The 19,751-nt window shown below is 39.5% G+C and overlaps 1 protein-coding gene across 2 annotated transcripts in view; it reads right to left on the reverse strand.

The window, feature by feature from the left end:
- Window positions 1-19,751, reverse strand: part of SLC1A2 (solute carrier family 1 member 2) — a 99,404-nt gene that overhangs the window by 9,826 nt on the left and 69,827 nt on the right. For both annotated transcript variants that reach the window (XM_055816256.1, XM_027795839.2), the window contains exons 6-10: window positions 19,531-19,657; window positions 16,560-16,793; window positions 12,865-13,059; window positions 9,863-9,997; window positions 2,692-2,923 (exon numbers count right to left, since the gene is read on the reverse strand). In XM_055816256.1, the coding sequence (XP_055672231.1) occupies window positions 2,692-2,923; window positions 9,863-9,997; window positions 12,865-13,059; window positions 16,560-16,793; window positions 19,531-19,657 (923 nt within the window). The remainder of the gene's footprint in view (window positions 1-2,691; window positions 2,924-9,862; window positions 9,998-12,864; window positions 13,060-16,559; window positions 16,794-19,530; window positions 19,658-19,751) is intronic.

The raw sequence follows: 19,751 nt of genomic DNA on the forward strand, positions 1-19,751 counted from the left end.
GGATTTGAAAAATTTTAAAAAGGTAAAATGTCAATTTAGCTTTACAAAAGTGATCTAGATATTTATAATTGGGAGAGAATCTTTCATTTCATCCTAAATGGATGGCTCACTCTTTCCTAACTTACCTTGTAAGTTAACATCCCCAGCTTCAAATGAAAACTTAAAGACAGAGCTGAAATTCCCCATGCTGGATAAACTGGATGCATGGAAGCGTTTTGGGACATGGAAACATGACAAAATGCACTGATTTTTGAAACAAAGTCAAGCTTTTTCTTAGATAATTGAAAGGGGGAAACATGCAAATACAGGAATGAACAGCTTATTCAGAAATGAAAATCACATAGAATCATGTGAAATATGATAATAAAAAAAATACAAAAATATCGTGCAGTAACCACCACTCTACCCCCGTATAAAGGTAAACTACTCATTAATTATATACATTGACCATGCAAAATTATAAACTAATAATGTTATATATTGAATTTATTACAGAAAGTAAACAGAAAGGACATGCTAGTAGATTACCTTTTCCAAATTCTGACCAGAGTTGCAGTGAGCTTTTCAACCCACCAGTGCATTTGACAGGATGAAGAGATGTCTCTTCAGATTTAACAGCTGGCTGTTTTGAAGCCCCAGATCCTATACTATGTTTCTTTTGCTACTCTAACACTTGGGAGCTATAGACCACTTGAACATGATCCAAATGCTTTGCAAACGTCAGCATACATTCATAGTTTATAAAGTAGACTGTAAGATCACATCCTTTTGGCAGCTTGCAGACAGACACATGGACAAGACAAGTGACCTGCTCAAAGTCAGCCTTATGCTGAATCCAGTAAACCCTGGCTCATCGCATGAGTTTAAATGTGCAAAATGAGATTGCAAGCAGAACAAACCTAAAACAATGAAAAAGGACAAACACTTCCAGCTCATGAATCACTGTCACCAAATTTTAATGAAAGGGTGGGCTTAGGTTGCCACACTACACTGTTAATCCATGTTTAAGAGCTGAGCTACTGCCTCGACTGAGGGAAATTATAAAAGAAAATGAAGGAGAAAAGAAAGTGCAAGCATTGCATCAACGGGCTACTACTTTCTAGACTGACTTGGATGTCTGTGCAAATCTAAGAGATATTATGAGATAAAATTATCAGTATTCAGTTCCATGAACTGAATATTCAGACTGATATATGGTAGCTGAATTTGTCTTATAACCCACTGAAATTAGCGGAGTCTATTTCACTGAAAAAGTTTTCTGAAAGTTCCAGAAGAATTTAACCCAAAAGTGCGTGTGTGCACATACTTATTTTTAACGACAAAAAAAAAAAAAATTATCAAATGAGACCCTTCTTTTCAGGGAGTTTCTTTTTTCCTTGAAATTTTTATCTATTCTGCATTCTTTTCTATTTTGAGAAGTACAGTTTAGTTTAAACATGTATTCTCTTTCCATTTCAGATTTTCTTTTCTTTTTTCTCATGAAAATATAGTGAGTCAGAAAAGGAAAGGGCCAGAAGGAAGTGTTTGTTTTCACTTAAAATAATCATGTTATTAAAAACTTGGAGGAAAATTGAGGATAAGATAAAAGTTTTTTCTTTCCTGAATTCAGTATTAATTTTTCCCCTGGAAATGCAGGCTTGGCCTGACATTATCTAGAAGCGTTAGAAAACAATATATGCTAAAGAACATTTCCATCCAGGCTGGAGACAGGTGAAAGTGACAGAATAGGATTTATATTTCCAGCATACATAGTGATCTGCTAATGGACTTAGCGTAGGCATTCACAGCTGAGATACTGGCTTAGTTGTGGCAACTGGAAGATGCAAGAGAATCTGTTTGGATGAATGGCTAAGGTAGGCTCACTGGCAAATTCACTGTGTCAAAGACAGTGTGCAGGATCAGATCAAAATATTAATAAATAAATATTAAAATATTACAAAATTAAAAGTTCCAGCTTGTTTACTCTCTTTTCAAAAACTGTTGTCTTGATTTTAAAGTGTCCTGTCCTAGTGGTGGGTGCTTAGTTAAGTTTTAACCACTAACCTCCCCAACTGTTTTCTCATTCAACTAGTAGGGTTTGTCAAGCTCACTTTGCTCTGATCAAGACATTATTATTACTATTAATAATCCATGTTAGTTACAGCAAGGATTAGAGAGAGAATACAACGTTTGTGTCTTAATGACTTGGGAACAATCACAGAAGCAAAGCGTAAGCATGCTGTATGAGTGCAGCAGCATTCTGATGCTAAAGTGCATTCAACATGTCCATCTCTGAACAGCATATCATGAAGGCAGTCAGCAAATGACAACACCTGTATCTGAATTGCAGCTATTCTTCATTTGGGTTGGCAATTTAAGTTCTCTGTTGCCATAGAAAATTAAGTAAATGTCCATAGAAGGTGATGCCATATTCTCTGCGTCTTGGCATATTCCATAATACGCTGCATCTTGCCTTTTGATATGTAAACAATGCACATGATTTTTTCCCCTCAAATGACAACTTTTAGGAAGAGTGCAAAAAAACATCTTTTGAACTGCTCAAACTCATTCAAAATGTCTGGGGTTCATGGACCTTGTTGTCACATTGTTATTTGCAGAACGATTTGAAAAATACATGCAGGTTAAAAATAAGATAAAATAAAGCATGCAGTGCTATATACATGTCTCAATATCCATAAATGTGAAAGGTACCTTGCACTCATCTACTATGACTGAGTTGTGAGCTGCAAAAACGCATTGGTTTGAGTTGTTTTCCCTATGATTTTTCATGTCGTCATAGATTGACTGAGTCTTGGTCATTTCAATGTCTTCGTGCCCTTTATGATGGGAATCAATGGTGTCAAGTTCTGCCTTGGAAAGGTGGTAGACAATGCCAGCACCGAAAGAATCCCCCACTACATTGACAGACGTCCTCATCCGGTCCCTATAAAAGAAGCAAAAGGCAGAGGCTGAATGGCATGAGAGGAAGAAAAAGTAGGGCACGGCAGCCCTGTTAATGTTACAGTTACTGCATTTATTTCAGAAAGTTTAAGGCGCCTTTAGAACAGAAAGATGGGAGCTTTCAAGTGAAATTGAAAAAGCTTACTTTCCCAAGGGACTTCTTCAGACAGGGAGGATGTGCAAACTCCCATGTCCCAGCTGCTCATACTCATGGATTTTGGCAAAGAACTTGTGCTAGAGACACAGCCAAGCTGCGGAGCTGTGCTTGACTAAGATCTCCCCAGTGCCTGCTTCTGGAGCTGGAGGTTTCAATTTCAGGGTGTCAGGCTCACATTGCCCTTTGTTTTATCTAAATTTTTCAGAGTACTGCATTTAAATGCAGCCAGAGAAAAGGATTTTGGGTCTGATGAAGTGTTCTCATTTCTGGGCCTGTCCCTTTATTCTTAGTGAGCAAACTACGGGGAAAAAACGTCTGAAATATCGCCACACGGCTCAGGCCACTGAAGTTCTTCTCCTGGCACCATCTTCACAGACGGTCATCTGTCAGCATGGCAGCATGCCTGCTCACACTGCTGTATGCCAAAGCTCAGCATATGCGCCAACCAAATATAGGTCATGGCCTACAAAATGATGAGCCTGTGACAGCATTTCAGTAACAAGTGCCCCTCGTTGTAGGAGGGCGCCAACAGAGGCTCACATGCTTCATTACAAGGAAATGTGTTTGTTGGCACTTACTGGACAGGATGCCGCTGGACAGACATGCCATCTTTCTCCTGTCTTGTCTTTAGAGCGTGGCTTTATCTGTCAGCAGTGAACTCATGGTTGTGGGTTTTCCCTGATTTCAGAATTCTGCCCCAAACCTGCCCAAAACTCTGCAAAAATGGAAGATGGTCTTACAGAGCGCTGCAGGACTATGGGCTTCTGTTATCTCGCCTGTGGCAGGTAGGCTGTATTACAGATGTCAAAATCATTTACAGTCTAATTTGCCTCTTTATATCTGAACTAAACATAAGACTCCTAAATATCTTCTGACTGAGGACTGCAATTTAAAGCTACTGCAGCAACTAAGTTTAGCTTTGTCAAATAGGTCAGGGAAGCAATTACACCGATTAATTCTCAGAGGTATATCCACAAAGACTCATTTACATAAATTAGGCAGGTTGAATACTGCGGACATTTGCCAAGTGACAGAAAAGCCAGCATGAAAGACTTCATTTCCCGTGACAGCCATTAATTTGAAAACACCCTTTCTAGTATTCCTAGTACTATCTTCATGTGACATCTCCTTTTCCTGAGAAAAAACCAACCCTAAATATATAAACCCAAACTGGTAAACATTCATTACACATTCCTATTCATGGCCATACAAACTTGTGAGCCCTTTTCAGCATCTGTCCTCTAAATATCTGCAAATCTTCATTTCCCAGCTGTAGAACTGTATTCCCTTTCAAGTTTTTCCCTCTCTGCATTATCGTACTTACATACTTGGAGTTTGTGGTGTAGTATTTTAACTGAAAAAGTTAATTTTTATTTTTCTGTCATCAAAAGAATACCCAGAGGGGAAAAAACCCCTCCAATAATCCCCCTGAAAACCAAGCAAACCAACAACCCATAGGAGGAAAACATCCTTCCAGTTTTTCTTCGCACAAATGAAATGCTTTATATAGTTTCTCATCCTGTGCCTGTGAAGAGTGTTTTAAACCTGGTCAGGTGGCAGAAAAGGAAGATATGACTTTCTGAGCATAATTTTTAATTAAGACCATTAAATTTACTGAACCTGGGAATATAGCCCTGCAAAAAGAACACCTGCTTAATTATTTTTTTTTGTATGAGTGGTATTAAATTTTGAAAGGATTCGCTGATGCCAAGCAACAGATAGTATAGGATGCCAAAAAACCAAGGTGGAGAGAATACGTAAATATAATTGAGGTACAATTCAAACTCTGAAAGGGTCATTTGAGGAGATGCTCCAGCCCATAGGCATGCACTACTCACCAAGAGATTCAGCAATGCAAACCGCACAGTGCTGCAGAACACGCTATACCGAGTGAACCAAAGTAAACAAGTAAATTTCCTTACAACCAAAAGGACAAAGTTTTGGCTCTCAGGAGTCAACAGCGAAGTGCCACTGACCTGTTTCGGGCCAAAAAACATCCTAAGAAGAATAAAGAAGACTGTACTTACTCCTTTGTTCAAAACAACCAACGGATTAATTCCAGCTATGCTGCAACAATGTTAACAAAATCAATGTGGGAAAGTTGCAGTCTAGTAAATGACTTGCCCCAACACAGCTATTTCTGCATTGTCCGTAACAACTTCTGAGAGGAATAATGGGACTGAAAGTCAAACTTCTCTCTCAAAAGCCAACTCAATGTCTGGTAAGAATGGGCCTTGGAATAACTGGGAAGCAATTCTTTAAATCCTGATAAGGGTTAATGCCTGGTTTCCTCAAACTGGCATAAATCAGAAGAACTGGAAGCTTAACAATGTAGATGAAAGGAAGAGAAACTAGAACTGAATCAAGCCATGACATCAATCGTGTTATTAATGTCATAGTACCTATATATCATGCTAGTATGCAAAAAAGTTACTCCAGTTCCCTGAAAGCTTGAAAACCCAGTATATCAACCTTACTAGACCTTTGAAAGGAGATTAAAATCTTAGCACAGCTGCTAAACCAAAGACCAGGTGACATGCTTAACTTGCTTTACCTCTTTGCCATGACAGGAAAGAGCTCCTGGTTTATATAACTTAATTTGATTTCTGTAAGGCCCTGTTCATAACATTCAGACATCAATTTAGTCAGACTATTCTGAATTTAGATCTAAGCCAAGGAACAGAGTCAGAACTCAAACAATCTTTTCTGAGTTACTGAATGAAGGTTTAAATACCAGATCAGCTGTCCAAGCCCATTTTCTCTAATTCCTCTCTTCACAGCAAAATACCACTGTATTTGAGGTTGTGCTATGATATTCACTAAGCTTGTTAGTCTCACATCTGGAAAGTGGCCAGCTTCTGGCTAGAGTAAAAGAGGCTGGTTTTAGTCCAGCTGTTGGCATATAACTACTGTCCTATTAAATGTCACTGCTGTGTTGTATTTAGTTTTAAACTGAGAAACGAAGAGAGTTGTGAAATCTTGGGAAACTTGCCTGATGAAAGAGCTCATGCTGTGTATGTATGTATGCATGGGAGGGGGAAAGGTTGAGCAACCTAATCTCTAGATATTGGAGAGGCGTGAGAAGAAATTGATACAGAAAATTTTTGGCTCCGATTTGAAGGAGAGAGTGCCAATTTTAATAACAACCAAAAGTCAGCTTTGTGTTACACCACGACCAAATTGTGCAAAACTGACTTTGGCAAGACCACAGTTTCAGAAGACGATAGTGTTGCAAAAATCAATCGATGTTCTGACATTTTCTTTCATCAGAAATATTGTGACACTCAAAGTATGAAATGAGTAGAGTAGAGAAGGTACTCAATGACTTTTCCACCTCACTCCTCACCCCCAACACTCCAGCCACACCGCCCAAGTTGCAGAAGGCAAATGACAGGCCTGGGAGAATGAAGAACTGCCTGCTGTAGGAGAAGATCAGGTTCAAGACCATCTAAGGAACCTGAAGGTGCACAAGTCCGTGGGACCTGATGACGTGCATCCACAGGTCCTAGGGGATCTGGCTAAACCACTGTACATCATATTTGAGAAGTCATGGTAGTCCGGTGAAGTTCCCATGCACTGGAACAGCAGAAGCGTAACTCCCATTTTTGACAAGGCTTAAAAATAAGGAAGACTCAGGAAACTACAGGCCAGTCAGTTTCACCTCAGTGCCTGGCCAGACCATGGAAAAGATCCTCCTGGAAACTATGCTAAAGCACACGGAAAATAAGGTGACTGGTGACAGCCTTTAGCACCTAAAGGGGCTGACAAGAAATCTGGAGAGGGACTTTTTACAAGGGCATGTCATGATAGGACAAGAAGTAACGGTTTTGAACTGAAAGAGGGTAGATTTGGATTACATATTAGGAATAAATTCTTTACCGTGAGGGCGGTGAGGCACTGGCACAGGCTGCCCAGAGCAGCTGTGGATGCCCCATCCCTGGCAGTGTTCCAGGCCAGGCTGGACGGGGCTTTGAGCAACCTGGTCTGGTGGAAGGTGTCCCTGCCCGTGGCAGGGGGATTGAAACTAGACGATTTTTAAGCTCCCTTCTAGCCCAACCCAGCCTATGATCCTATGATTTTCTTAAAGGTTTTCATTATCTGAAATTAAAATGTTGTAAGAGAGCCATTCTAAATATTTCTACATGGCTGGTTGCATTTACACACTGGTTCCAGAAAACTGGCTGGAATTGGGTCTTAAATATTTTACTAACTTTCTCTTCTACTAGAAGTACTGATGTAATGTTAGTTGATGATAATGAAATGGAAGACAACATTTATAAGTAAAGAAAACATATTTTTATGACCTTTCATTTCCAATATTGTTTAGGTCTGGTTTGTGTGCCGAAATATTTGTGCAAAAGCTGGCTTGTGTGCCTTCTCTCAACATCAGCAATGTCAGCAGTGACATTTCCCATAGCTCATTAGATCGTCACGGCTACCACAACACAACCACTGGAAGATTGAAAATAAACCTATTAGCTGTTAAACATATGTTAATTAGCACAACAATCTTGTAACTTCACAGCACTAGGGGCATGACACAGAGCTTTCCGCCTCCTTTTTTATCGCTTTTCCCTTTTCCCGCTACCTTTCAAATCTGAATCATGCTGCAGTTGCACTGCTTATTGTTAGGCCAGAAGGATCCAAACCCAACTGTTCGTGCTGAAAGGTTCTTTTGCCTGGCATTTGTTTTGGAAAAATACCTTGAAACATTTATTTTAGAAGTACTGTCCTTCCTATAGTTACATTCATCACCGCTACATCTCCACATTACAGATGTTTTTATTTCCTAAGCAGGGTTGGATCAGCCAGTAGTAACAATGCTGCTGAAGCCAAGCCTGACATGCAGCACTTGACTAGTGGATCAGAACTGCTGGTCAGCTTACAGCTCTGAGGTTTGCTAGTGTGGGCAGAGCTTCTCAGTCCACAGGAATATTTTTAAATGACATTTCCCTAAAAAAACAAACAAACCACAGGCTCCTTTTGCACACCCTCCTACCAGCTGCAGAAACCTACCTATTTGCCTTACTTTGAGAGCCAGCAAAAACATGTACTTAAAATGAGTATGCACCTCCCTTTTGCTCTCCTCCTCCCATCTGCAGATTCCTATGCCACTTTCCTGTTTTCAACCATGACTTCATAAATATAATAAACCCACAGAATATCACATTCTTCCCTATGCCAGCTGTACTCTGACTGCTGAACCCTGCCTCATTTCACCATTCTGAGTCATAATATCATGATAGTCAGTTATATATAAAATATGTAAGTCATCTTTTCCCTTCGCCTTCCCAAGCTGTAAATTCCTCTTTTATTTTTCACTGAAGCAGAAATCAGAGCTGTGTCCTATTCTTCACAACTCTTGGTGACGAGATAGGTAACAACAGATAGAGTGTAGCAGTAGATCCAAGATACATGTTGGAGAACTGACCAGGTTCCTGTATTCTTCTCAATATGCCAAAAGATAATGACAGAAAATTAATTTTCTATTTTATCTTCACATTCTCAACTCTGCTATTCCTTCTTGCATCATTTTAGTAGTGTACCTGGGACTGAAAGCTACCACAACTGGGCAGTTGAGGCTGCTAGTGTAGGAGGAAATGCACAAATAGTACAAAGTGGTACTGACTTCTCCCCTTCTGGGCATCACAGCTGGCACAACAGAAACATACGTCTTTACTACGTAAAAGAACATTAGAGGAGAGATGGCTGTTGACCAGAATATACTGTCCTGAGGCAGACTGTATAAATATAAATAATATATTGTTTATATAAATATATGTACATACATATAAACAATATAATATAAAAATATAAATAATATATAAATATAAATAATAAAAATAAACATAAACAATATATAGACAATGAAAAAGCCTACAGAGGCCAGTACAACTTAGAGCATACTGAGTCCCTGTCAGCTCTGCGCAGGTGACAGTTATCCTCATTGTCGAATGACAACATGAGAAAGGATGTGGCCTGGCATACGCTCTGTCTATATTTACAGCTTCTGTATTCAAATGTTGAAGAACAAAAGCCTTGGAAAACTATCTGTGGGTTAGCTGTTTCTTGTTGGAGGACCTGCAATGGCACTGAAGGAATTTGATCCTTGGAAATGCAAGTCAGCTCTTCCAGTCTGAGGGATCTGTCAGTAAAATCAAACTAGGGAAGGACCTTCTCCCTCTCTCTGCTTTCTTATTTGTCTTTGGTTTACATCCTGTCCTAGAACAGTTTCTTTCTTAAAACTCTTTTACCTTCTTACATACAAAATGAAGCAGAGTTTCCCCACTACAAGCATAAAACATTTGATGCTATGAGTGCCCAAATCACCGTATAACTTGCTGACAACATCCTGATGGAACCTGCATTTTTCAGCATTTGTCCTTAATTTTAGACCATAACCATAAGAAACAGAAAGAGGAATGCAAAGATCAGAAAATGGCTGTTGAGCTATGTCTGAGATTGGAGAGGCATCATCAGGAAGAAGAAAATATATGTGCATGAGCCCAAGGGTCTTACAAGAAGATCCTGATTTCATAGAAACTGACTTCAGTAGCTCTGTAACAGTTTGTTCCAGCTGAGAAGCTGCTTTCAGTGTCTCCTACTTCATCAAATAACCTATTCCCTCCTTTGCTATATATACAGTGAGAGTATATAACACAGGAGAGTGTTATAGTTCTTTAAGATAAATGGCTGAAAAGCACTACAGAGAAGCATTACTTCACCACTTTTTCTGCACTGAGCAGTGGAGTCAGCACAACTTACAAAAGCCAGTCAACAGCGACAAGCAAACTGATGTCCTGGGTAGGGAGACCCACTGCAGTAAGGATCAGAAGCATAGTGACAAGTCCCGCGCTGGGAATACTGGCAGCTCCAACACTTGCAAGGGTGGCGGTCAAACTGCAAAAACAAAAATCAAATGCAGTAATAGGAAGAGAAATATATGCCTTCAATGCATACTCATGATTATTAGGAAGGTCTTATTTTTAATGAACTCTTCCCAGAAAACTAATGACTATATGATAACTCACGGTAATCTCAGGCCATAGTTTTCACGCTTGTGTTTCTCCAAAAATACATATTCGGTGAGGTCAAATCTATGGGGTTTGTTCTGAGAGTTGTAAGAGAGTTTCATGAGAGTTTTAAGTTCTTAAGTTGTAAGTATCATATTCAAATCTTTGACCTGGTGGTGTTTTCTGAGCTCTACCACCACATCCAGGGTGCTGAATTCTGGACTTTGATCATCCAGATTTGCTGAAGTTTGGTGGCTACAGGTTGAATTTTCAGGGTGGTTCATTTCTGTTTATTTATGGTAATTGAAGACTCAATTGTGAAGTAATGGCTGAGAGAAAGTTGCTATTACAAAGTACAAAAGAGTAAAAGTCTTTGCACCCAAAACTCCCACAGTAAAAGCCACTGGAGTACCAAACCTAGATACAAATAACCCTAGATGAAAAAGCAAAATTCATCTGATTGCTTCATGAATCCAAACCTGTCTTGGTTTTTGCCTCTCTTATTTTTTGATTAAGACCAGTAGAGTGAATGTATGTGCTCCAAATGTTTGTAAAAATACAACACAGACTGTAACAAATATCAACAAAATTGGGCAGTCCTACTAAGGATGGAAAACAAATTTGTCAGAGACGAAGCAAGGGGAGAAAACAGGGAAGAGAAGGAGAGGGAGAGGTAGGGATAGGAAAAAGGAGAAAGGAAGAAAGAAGAAGGAAAAAGGAAAACTGAGAAAGGAAAAAAAGGAAAAAGGAAAAAAGGAAAAAGTAGAAAGTTATTTCTGTCTTGTCAAACACAGAGATCAGTAACACTGTTGTACTTCTGTGGGTGTACCCAACAAATCTGAAAGTGATTCCAACACAGAAGTAGGGGAAACAGGTCTCTGTGGGGGAAACTCCTCAACCATTACTTCTGAGCTAATCTATGAAGATGTTAGCTTGATTTAGAGCTGGCAGATGGCTCGATCTGACCCAGACAATCCAGGTTGCAGTGTGTTTGTCAGGTGTCTGGGTTAGAGTGCAACCTGGCCTACTGAACACCCAGACAGGTCCAGCAGGTATGCAGGCAGGACGCTCTGCTCTGCCATCAGGCTCTGCGCACAGTGCCAGCTCCTCAAACACTTCCAGCCTGAGCTAGTAAGGGACTGCTTCCAAGCTCCGTGAGGAAATGCTCCTGCCAACCTCCCCACAGCAGGAATGAATCTAGCACTGTTCAGGTCTAAACAGTCTGGCTCAGCCACCATTTCCAAGATCACCCTCTCCCAAAGAAAACAGGAAATCAGAGGATCTACATGACCAATATGAAGTAACTAGGGCTGGTCAAGGCTAATTAAGTCTTTGTTAGTTTATGTCTGGGTCACTTGAATATCCTCAGTATCACAAAGTGGATTTGGCAGACAAAACCTAATAACCTGTCATTCATTTGTATTGCCACCTCAAGCAACAGTTCTTGTCATACTGATGTAGCAAAAATGCTATACTGCATGAAGAGAAGAACCAATGGTTTTCTTACAGGTAGCTCAAAGTTGCCGCCTGCTTAGTAAATGTAAGTCACAAAGCTGGCTACATCAGCTTTGAAACGGTGAAATCAGGAAGAGCTAAGGTGTCAGTCCCTCAGAGGAGAAGAGGAGGAACCTGGGTTCAAGCCTACCAAATCCGTTGACGACAGCTGACTCCTAACTTGAATTTCCCTGGTCTCAATTTAGTTTAATATGTGGCACATCTGAAATGACCGTTTTCAGTCTTAGCAGAAAATACACATCAGGCAGGTCTAGCACCTACCTGCATTAGAAGCAGCCTTGAACCTTTTACAAATGTTGGCTTTACTATTTCAGGGGTTGGGGCAGGAAGTAAAGAAATGGAAAATGTGGAACTAGTATAGCTGGGCAAGAAACAGCATTAGCCAGCCCTTTGCAGGAGTTTCTTTACTGTTAAAAGAAAGGTGAGTGGCTAAAAACTACACAAAGGTGGCAAACTTGGCAGCCTTCACTTGTGGTTTTCATTTTAACTTTTCAAAATGTTAGGCCTGGTGTCTTCATCAAGTTTTCCACTGCAAATTAACTTCAGCGGCAGCAGTCATAACACTGCCATTGTTTTTTATTAGTAGCCCTACCTAATAAGTCTTAAAACTCCATTACAGTAAACAGTCTTCAATCACTCTTACCCAATTTTAATGGGTACTTTCCTTTGTCCTTCCAGACACTCAGTCCTAGATATGACAATTTGATATGAAAACACTAGAGATATTTGCTGGCTTAGAAAGAAAATGTCTGGGAGTATCCAGACCATGCTGCACACAATCTCACCCCCAGGCTAGGTTATTTTCAATCCATTTTGCTTGCTGTTCACCAAAATCACAGAAAAAATGCAGGCAAACATAAATACATGGATACATTTCACAGGTACACCTTTTTCTTCCAATGTATATAAACAGATACATTCTAGAAAGTTAATGCCTCATGTATTGCTTGTAGCAACCCTCTACACTAAAAAAAGGTATTGCATTGACAGAGAATACTGTATTTCACCTTGTATTGTCAACAGCAAAACTGTAAAAGAACACCAGCGTGCACTAAACTGCAAATGATAGAAAACACATGTCACCAGAGAATCAGCACCTACGTCTATGACATTCCTTTGCACATCATTATTAGAAATCCATGGATTTCACGGTGAATCACAGTTACTGAGAAGATATCCAACCCAAAACTCCCATTTTACAGTCTGCAGGACCAAAGCCTACAAGTACTTTGAACTGACCTCACAGTAACTATCTGTCCTCCATCCAGCTCAATTCCATTCATCTGTGCTATGAAGATGGCAGCCACAGCTTCATAAAGGGCAGTTCCATCCATGTTAATCGTTGCTCCAACGGGAAGAACAAACCTTGTTACACGCTTATCAATGCCTAGATTTTCTTCAAGACACCGGAATGTGACAGGTAATGTTCCAGCACTGAAGGAGAGAAAGCAAAAAAGTAGAGAAGACATAATTACAATATAATATATACACATAAGGGAGCAAAGTCAGAAATTCTGCTATCATTGTTTACATCTTCTACTTCCATCTTCTGCTGTGATTCAAGCCTCTTTTTTACTAAATTTTTAATTAAGCTGGAGGTGGGACTGAGGCCAAGACATGAACATGACTTGAAGTAGTGATGAGAGCTTGAGAGAGCGTAGATGAATTTTTGACACTCATTTATTAATTACTTCTTGCATTTTGTTCAAAAAGGCAAGTTCCAGATTTTTTCTGATGGACAGAACTATGAGTGTAGGGACAAATCCTGAATTTCTTCGATTGCAAATTTGCTCTGAACAGAGAAATCAGTGTCACATTAAGGAAAGAGAAAGCCAGGCAAGAAGACACAACCCATGGAGTTCCTGGCACTGGAGGACAGGAAAGGAAGGACATGCAACACAGCTGGATGGCTGGAACTGAGGAACAGCTCCTTGCACAGATCCACAGCGCTTCGCCTTTGTGAGGGTAGTTCAGACTACTACATTCACTTGCTCAAAACAAAACACCTTCAACACTGCTGAAAACAGAACATACTCTTTTTCCTTGTAGATACAAATATCTTCTACTTCTTCCCTTCCCTACCAGGTCTGCCTGCCTCAGGCTTGCAACAAGCATGAAACCCAACACAGGACACAGGTTCCTTCCTTTTCTGTTACCTCTGAGCTCAAATCCACCACTCGGTGGAGAACATCCATTGTGGTTTATTTGCTTTTCTTCACCTGAGTTGGCAAAATTTCTCAAAGGTTTCCACTATTGTATCCCACTTATTCTGGTGTCATTACCCCTACAAAAATACTAATTTGCTCATAGAAGAGTAAAGGACTAGACTCACCAAATTTTCTGTTACTTGCTGCACCATACTGTTGCTAGTGCCTTCAGCTTGAGGGTCATCCCAACTCATTCATTCATCCACTACCATAGAGATGCTTTTGGGTACAAAAAATGTAATCTTTCCATTTTACAGATAACTAAACCATGGAATAGGGAGATTAAGGAACAATTGAGACACCTAACTATAAAAATGTAGCGTCATAATAAACATCCTAGGTTATCTGGAACAAGCAAATGACGCTGACCTATCTCAGGTGGGATCTACGGAAAACTCAAAGCCTTCTGGATTGACAGGTGCCTGAGTCACTTCCTAATGGCTCCTATTGTTGCACATCTATGGAAACATGAGTAAGAAGGTAAAAGCTTCTAGATCCCCACCCTGTGCTCAAATGACTGGACCATTCTTTGTTCACAGAAATAATTATTTTAACAGATGTCAGTTAGCCAGATACACGATAACAATCATTTGTGTTCTACCACCCTCACAAATACATTTGTAATTATGATTTATTTTACTGTGGTTTTAATCATAGGTAATAAAATGCTTAAGATTCTGTGGGTTTAGCCAAATCAGACAGAATTCACACTTTCTAAAAACAATGTAGTATATTCCCTTACTCTAGCAGCTATATTTATAGCTGATCGCAGAAAATACCTAGCGAGCAATTAACCAGTAACTACTGGTCAGTTTTCAAGCAAATTCCTGGACCACTTTGCCTCCTACAGCAAAGACATTCCTGTATCTTCTTCAAAGAAAAATAGAATAGAAAATGCAGTTCACTGACACATATTGAAACTCGGTCAGATAAGGTCCTTTTTCTTCAAAAATACAAGTTCAACCTTACCTTTACTGTTACAAATCAGATCATCAGCACAAGTTGTGTACCAGTCATGGCCTGCCACTGTTGCAATGAACACCAGCGGGCTCAGCAGGCAGGGACTATGCAAATATCTTCCCCCTTCAGTTCTGCCACCATGAGCAAGGACATGTGGGCAGGCCATGGAGACAATATTTCTTTATTAGAAGAGCACAATATGTGGATGCCTTCCGTGATTCCTCAGCCTAGCCAAAAAGCTTTAATAAGTCCCTGAACAGGCAACTTTCAGAGGTACCAGGTTAGACCATGCAATGGTGATTGTTGTCATGTGGTCACTTGTCTGTGATGCTATAAACTGGTCCACTTCTGTTTAGATAGTAATTCAGATCTGGATAACAATCAGGTGGTAAAGCTAGTACCCAGGTAAATCTATATGCTGGAATCACTTAGAATCCCCTATGTTTTTCCATTTTGGTACTCCAGCAGAAAAACATTACACCACACTAAAAAAGAAAACCCACAAATGTGTGTAGACACTGTACATTTTGTATTGAAAATCTAAATGGAAACTCAAACACTTCAATAAACAAAAGCCTTAGGGAAACTGTGGTTTAGTGAACCTCCTGGCCAGACTGTATCTCTTATAATCCCACACTGTTTATCACAGAGCCACAGAATTGCTGAGGTTGGAAGGCACCTCTGGAGGTCACCAATTCTAACCACTTTGCTCAAGGCAGGGGCAGCCAGGGCAGGTTGCTCCACACCGTGCCCAGACAGGCTTTGGTCATCTCCAGGGATAAAGACTCCACAACTCCTCTGGGCAACCTGTGCCAACATTCAACCACTGTCACAGTAAATCACAATAAAAAGATTTTTTTTGTGTTCAGAAGGATTTTCTTGCATTTCAGTTTGTGCCCACTGCCTCTCAATGTGTCACCAGGCACCACTGAAGAAAGCCTTGCTTCATCTTCTACACACTATCCCATAATATATATATGCACATCAGTAAGGTCCCCCCATAGCCTTTTGTTCAGTAGGGGAGAAATTGCTCAGCAGAGTGGTTTGGGTTGACCCAAAGAAGCAAATGAATTACAGATCTTCCAAAGCATTCCTGAAATCAAAATTGCTCAGTTTTCTGATGGTCAGTTTTGAACTAGGCTTTTTTGTTTTCACTTCTTTAATTCAAACGGAAGATTAATTTTCTTCAGAAATAAAACATTAATGAAAAACACTTTAAAATTTAACTGAAAAATATTTTCAGCCCAAGATCTACTGACTGTTCCAATGCAAAGCATCAATTTATTACTGAGAGCCAAGTTGCCTACACAATGAGTCTAAAATGCTCAGCTCTTCAATGAAGTTCCCTTACTGTGCCAAAAAGACGAAATAATAAAATGAGAAGTTTTTTCATTTCTTTCTTGAAACCTAGCACTGTTTTGCTTTTGTTTTTTTTCCCCAATGCAACAATACTGGTCTTAAATAAAATTATCACTGTTTTCTAATTGAGGAAACAAGTACAGGCGTAATACAATTTGCATTTGGCCAATGCCCGACAAAACAAAAAAATGGGTCTCCCAACTCTGGAGTCAGTTGTACCTCTCTCAAAAATCCGGATGGTATGTGCTTATTTTTATTTATTTCAACATGGCTGGATTAAAAATAGTTTTTATTCAATGGCATAAAATGATTTTGCAATGACGGTCAGAACAGCAGATGTATTATCTCTATAAACAGCAGCTAATAATCTGCTAAAATATAAAGCAAGCTGTTATTTCCCAAGTATACCTGGAAGCTGTGCCTAGTGCGGTGATCCATGCCTGGAAAATCCCAGCAAGGAACGAAAATGGGCTTTTCCTTGTTATCACAAAGTAGAGCAGAGGCAGGAAGATCCCTCCGTGGATGAGAAGACCCACAATCACAGTGACCATGTACATGCCAAGTTGTCTAGCAACTACTTCTAAGTCCTTAATTGCAATGATTTTTCCACAGATGAGGCAAGCAATGCCTAAAGGGGAATACCTGGAGAGAAGGAACAAGCATAAACAGAACTAGTCTTTGCAGCATAGTCGTAATTGTGCTTAACAGAGTACAGACTCGAGAAAGTGTAGGGGGCTCTCAGGCTCAACTCTGAGATGCAGATGAGGAATTGATGGAAATTCCATGGTTATTTTTCACATTTTTTAAAAAAATAATGGCCATCTCCAGTGAATTCCCCATCTGCTTCATTTCATTCCATCCCATCAAATGAAATATGCATTTCCTGAATAGTCTTTGATCCTGGAATAACATTGTACAAGAACACTACAATGTTACGCAGGCTTGGATCATTATGAAGAGTGATGTAGTATTTGCTCTCAATACATAACTTCTGCAACCCACTCCTTATCTAGTTTCAGGGAGTTGCGTTGTTTCAGTTAAATTATTTGTTGAGATAAATTGCTTTTATCTTGAAAGCTGCAACTATTTCCATTATGTCCTTTCAATAATTTGGACAAATGCTTTTTAGCTTATGGATTCTTCGTTACTTATGTGCTTCTCCTTCATAGGGTAGGTTTTTTGTCACTTCAGTCATGTGATTCCCCAATAGCATAAATGAAACTTTCAAATAGGATGATAATGGGTAGCACAGTTTGGTAATAAAAAAAAAATTGAAATGGATATTATTTTTTAAATGTAATAATCAGCTATAGTGAAAGTGCATGGGTCAAAGACAATATTTATACCTGCACTGATAACGGTGAGTATATTACATAATTTTAAGTGACATAAGCTGGGAGAAAGCAATGTGTATAACATACGGAGAAACAGTAAACAAAATGCCTCTCTGAAAATAAATGATAATGTATATTTTCAAAAGTGGTAGTGATTTGGATGCTTAATTAAAGACAATAAAAAGGAAACTGACTTTCAGAATAAAAGTGCTTCACGTTTTCTGTAAGAAGCATCTCATTTTCTCTCAAGCAATATGGCCAAAACCTGGAAAGCCCTCAATCACTTCAAATGCAAGGCCAGCTGTTATACCAGTTATCATAAAAAGCCATATTTCAATGAACTTGATGAAGCATCTTTCTCATAAAGAATTACATGGTGTCAGAGCCAGATGTCTGATCTGTTTTATGTTGGTGTAGCAATGCCATGCTCCTGAGAGTCTGGAGTTGCCACAGGTGTAACATCTCTCTGTACAGAGAAATCATAAACCAAACAAAACGTAACTTTACGTGAAGAAGTGCATTTATCTTTACAAACACACACAAAAAATGTTGCTTCTGGCTAGGACAATTCCTTAAAAATTCTAGACAGAGATGAACAAGTGAAATTTCCAACGTCAATCTCCTTTCTCACAAATTGTAAGAGAAATAAAAAGCACATCAGTAAAAAATAAATAGTTACAGTGATTTTCTTGAAACTTGAATGATTTCCTGCCAACACTGACTACTACAGAAAATTTATATAGGCAAGGTATATTATTTCTTGCATCCACCAACTGGTGCCAAGTGAAGTAAGAATAAATTCTAGCTCTTGGAGTGTTATGAGAGTATAGTCACTGTCTCTCTATAGTGGAGAGCACAAGGTTACAGTAACTAGTGAAAGCAGAAGGGCTTTGTGAATAAAAACAACTGTGCTTTTATGCAGCAAGATCATCTACAGAAAAGCAGAAGCATAACAGGAATGCAGTCATTGCTTCAAGTTCATTCTTTTGTTCTACACATTTCCACATAGCTGTTGCTGTCCGCATCACTCTTGCATAACAGTCTTCTTTTGAAACACTGGTGATGCTGAAGACTTGTACTTCAGGCACCCTGCTCCCTTTTCTAGAGCCTCAAAGAAGCATGCTGCAGCCTTGTAACTCAGGCAATCAATTCCAGGGACACCACGGAATCACAGGGAGCAATGAGCCATGATACATGTATTCTATTGGAGTGGTTATTTCTGCTTTCAAAGCCCTAAGAGATACAGTAGTACATGTTTGAAACACATGATACGCTTTTCTGTGTGATATGGCCATGCTTGGCGCTGCCTACAAATAGCTCAGGGGAAGCCCTCAGAAGAAACATCTTTAAAAAAAAAAAAAAAGAAAAAAAAAAAGAATCCTCTTCCAGAAATGTAAACAAGGGCTCAGTCTTAATTGGGTAAAGTCACTCCCTTGAAGGCAAGCCAGGCCCCATTGTTACGGATGGGTACACTTCAAAAACAGGAGACATACCTTCCAGCGACCCCACTGCCCTAAGACACAGATACTGCAGAAACTATGTATGGGTGAAAGCACTACACATCACTGAGAACCACTGGAATTTTACTTGGTGGTAAAGTATTTTTAGTACAGAAGACAGTGAATAAAGTGTGTCTCCGGGCTTCTTTGTAATTATACCTCCCAGCTAACACCCTGGGATTATGCTAACCTCCCAGGAAGATTTGGATGTTCATATGTGGGGCATTCTTGCTTGCTAGGTGTCCTTCTAGGTAATGAACTTTCATAATGAATGTGGCATTTGAAGGCCTTTGCTGGTACCTGCGTGTCTTGGATTTCAGTAAACAAACAGAATACTTCCAAAAATATTTCAAACTGGGTCCTGAATAACCCTCACCGTATCGAAATAATGCTGCTGTGGTTCTAACATGCCTGTCAAGGCTTTAAAAAATGAACTATTTAATTACATTGTTTACTAACAAACTGTGGTCACTATATGCTATCTTAGGGGTTTATGAGGTTTAAATTTTTTTGTTGTTGTTCTATAAGTTAGAACTTCAAACTTACCACATGATCATAGTTACTAACTTCATTACAATCTCATTCAGGATGTTGAAGAAATCCACCATCATCTTGGCCTGTTCTCCCATTTTCCCCATAGCAATGCCAAAAGCAATAAAGAATCCTATCAGACCTGTTGGGGAAAAAATGGCAAGACAAAAAAAAAAAAAAAAAAGCAAGTAAAACCATGGGGCTTAAGAAGATTTTGCACCTAGTCAATGTCTTTA

This window comes from Falco peregrinus, chromosome 1 (assembly GCF_023634155.1).
Source record: "Falco peregrinus isolate bFalPer1 chromosome 1, bFalPer1.pri, whole genome shotgun sequence".
Classification (NCBI taxonomy): Eukaryota; Metazoa; Chordata; class Aves; order Falconiformes; family Falconidae; genus Falco; species Falco peregrinus.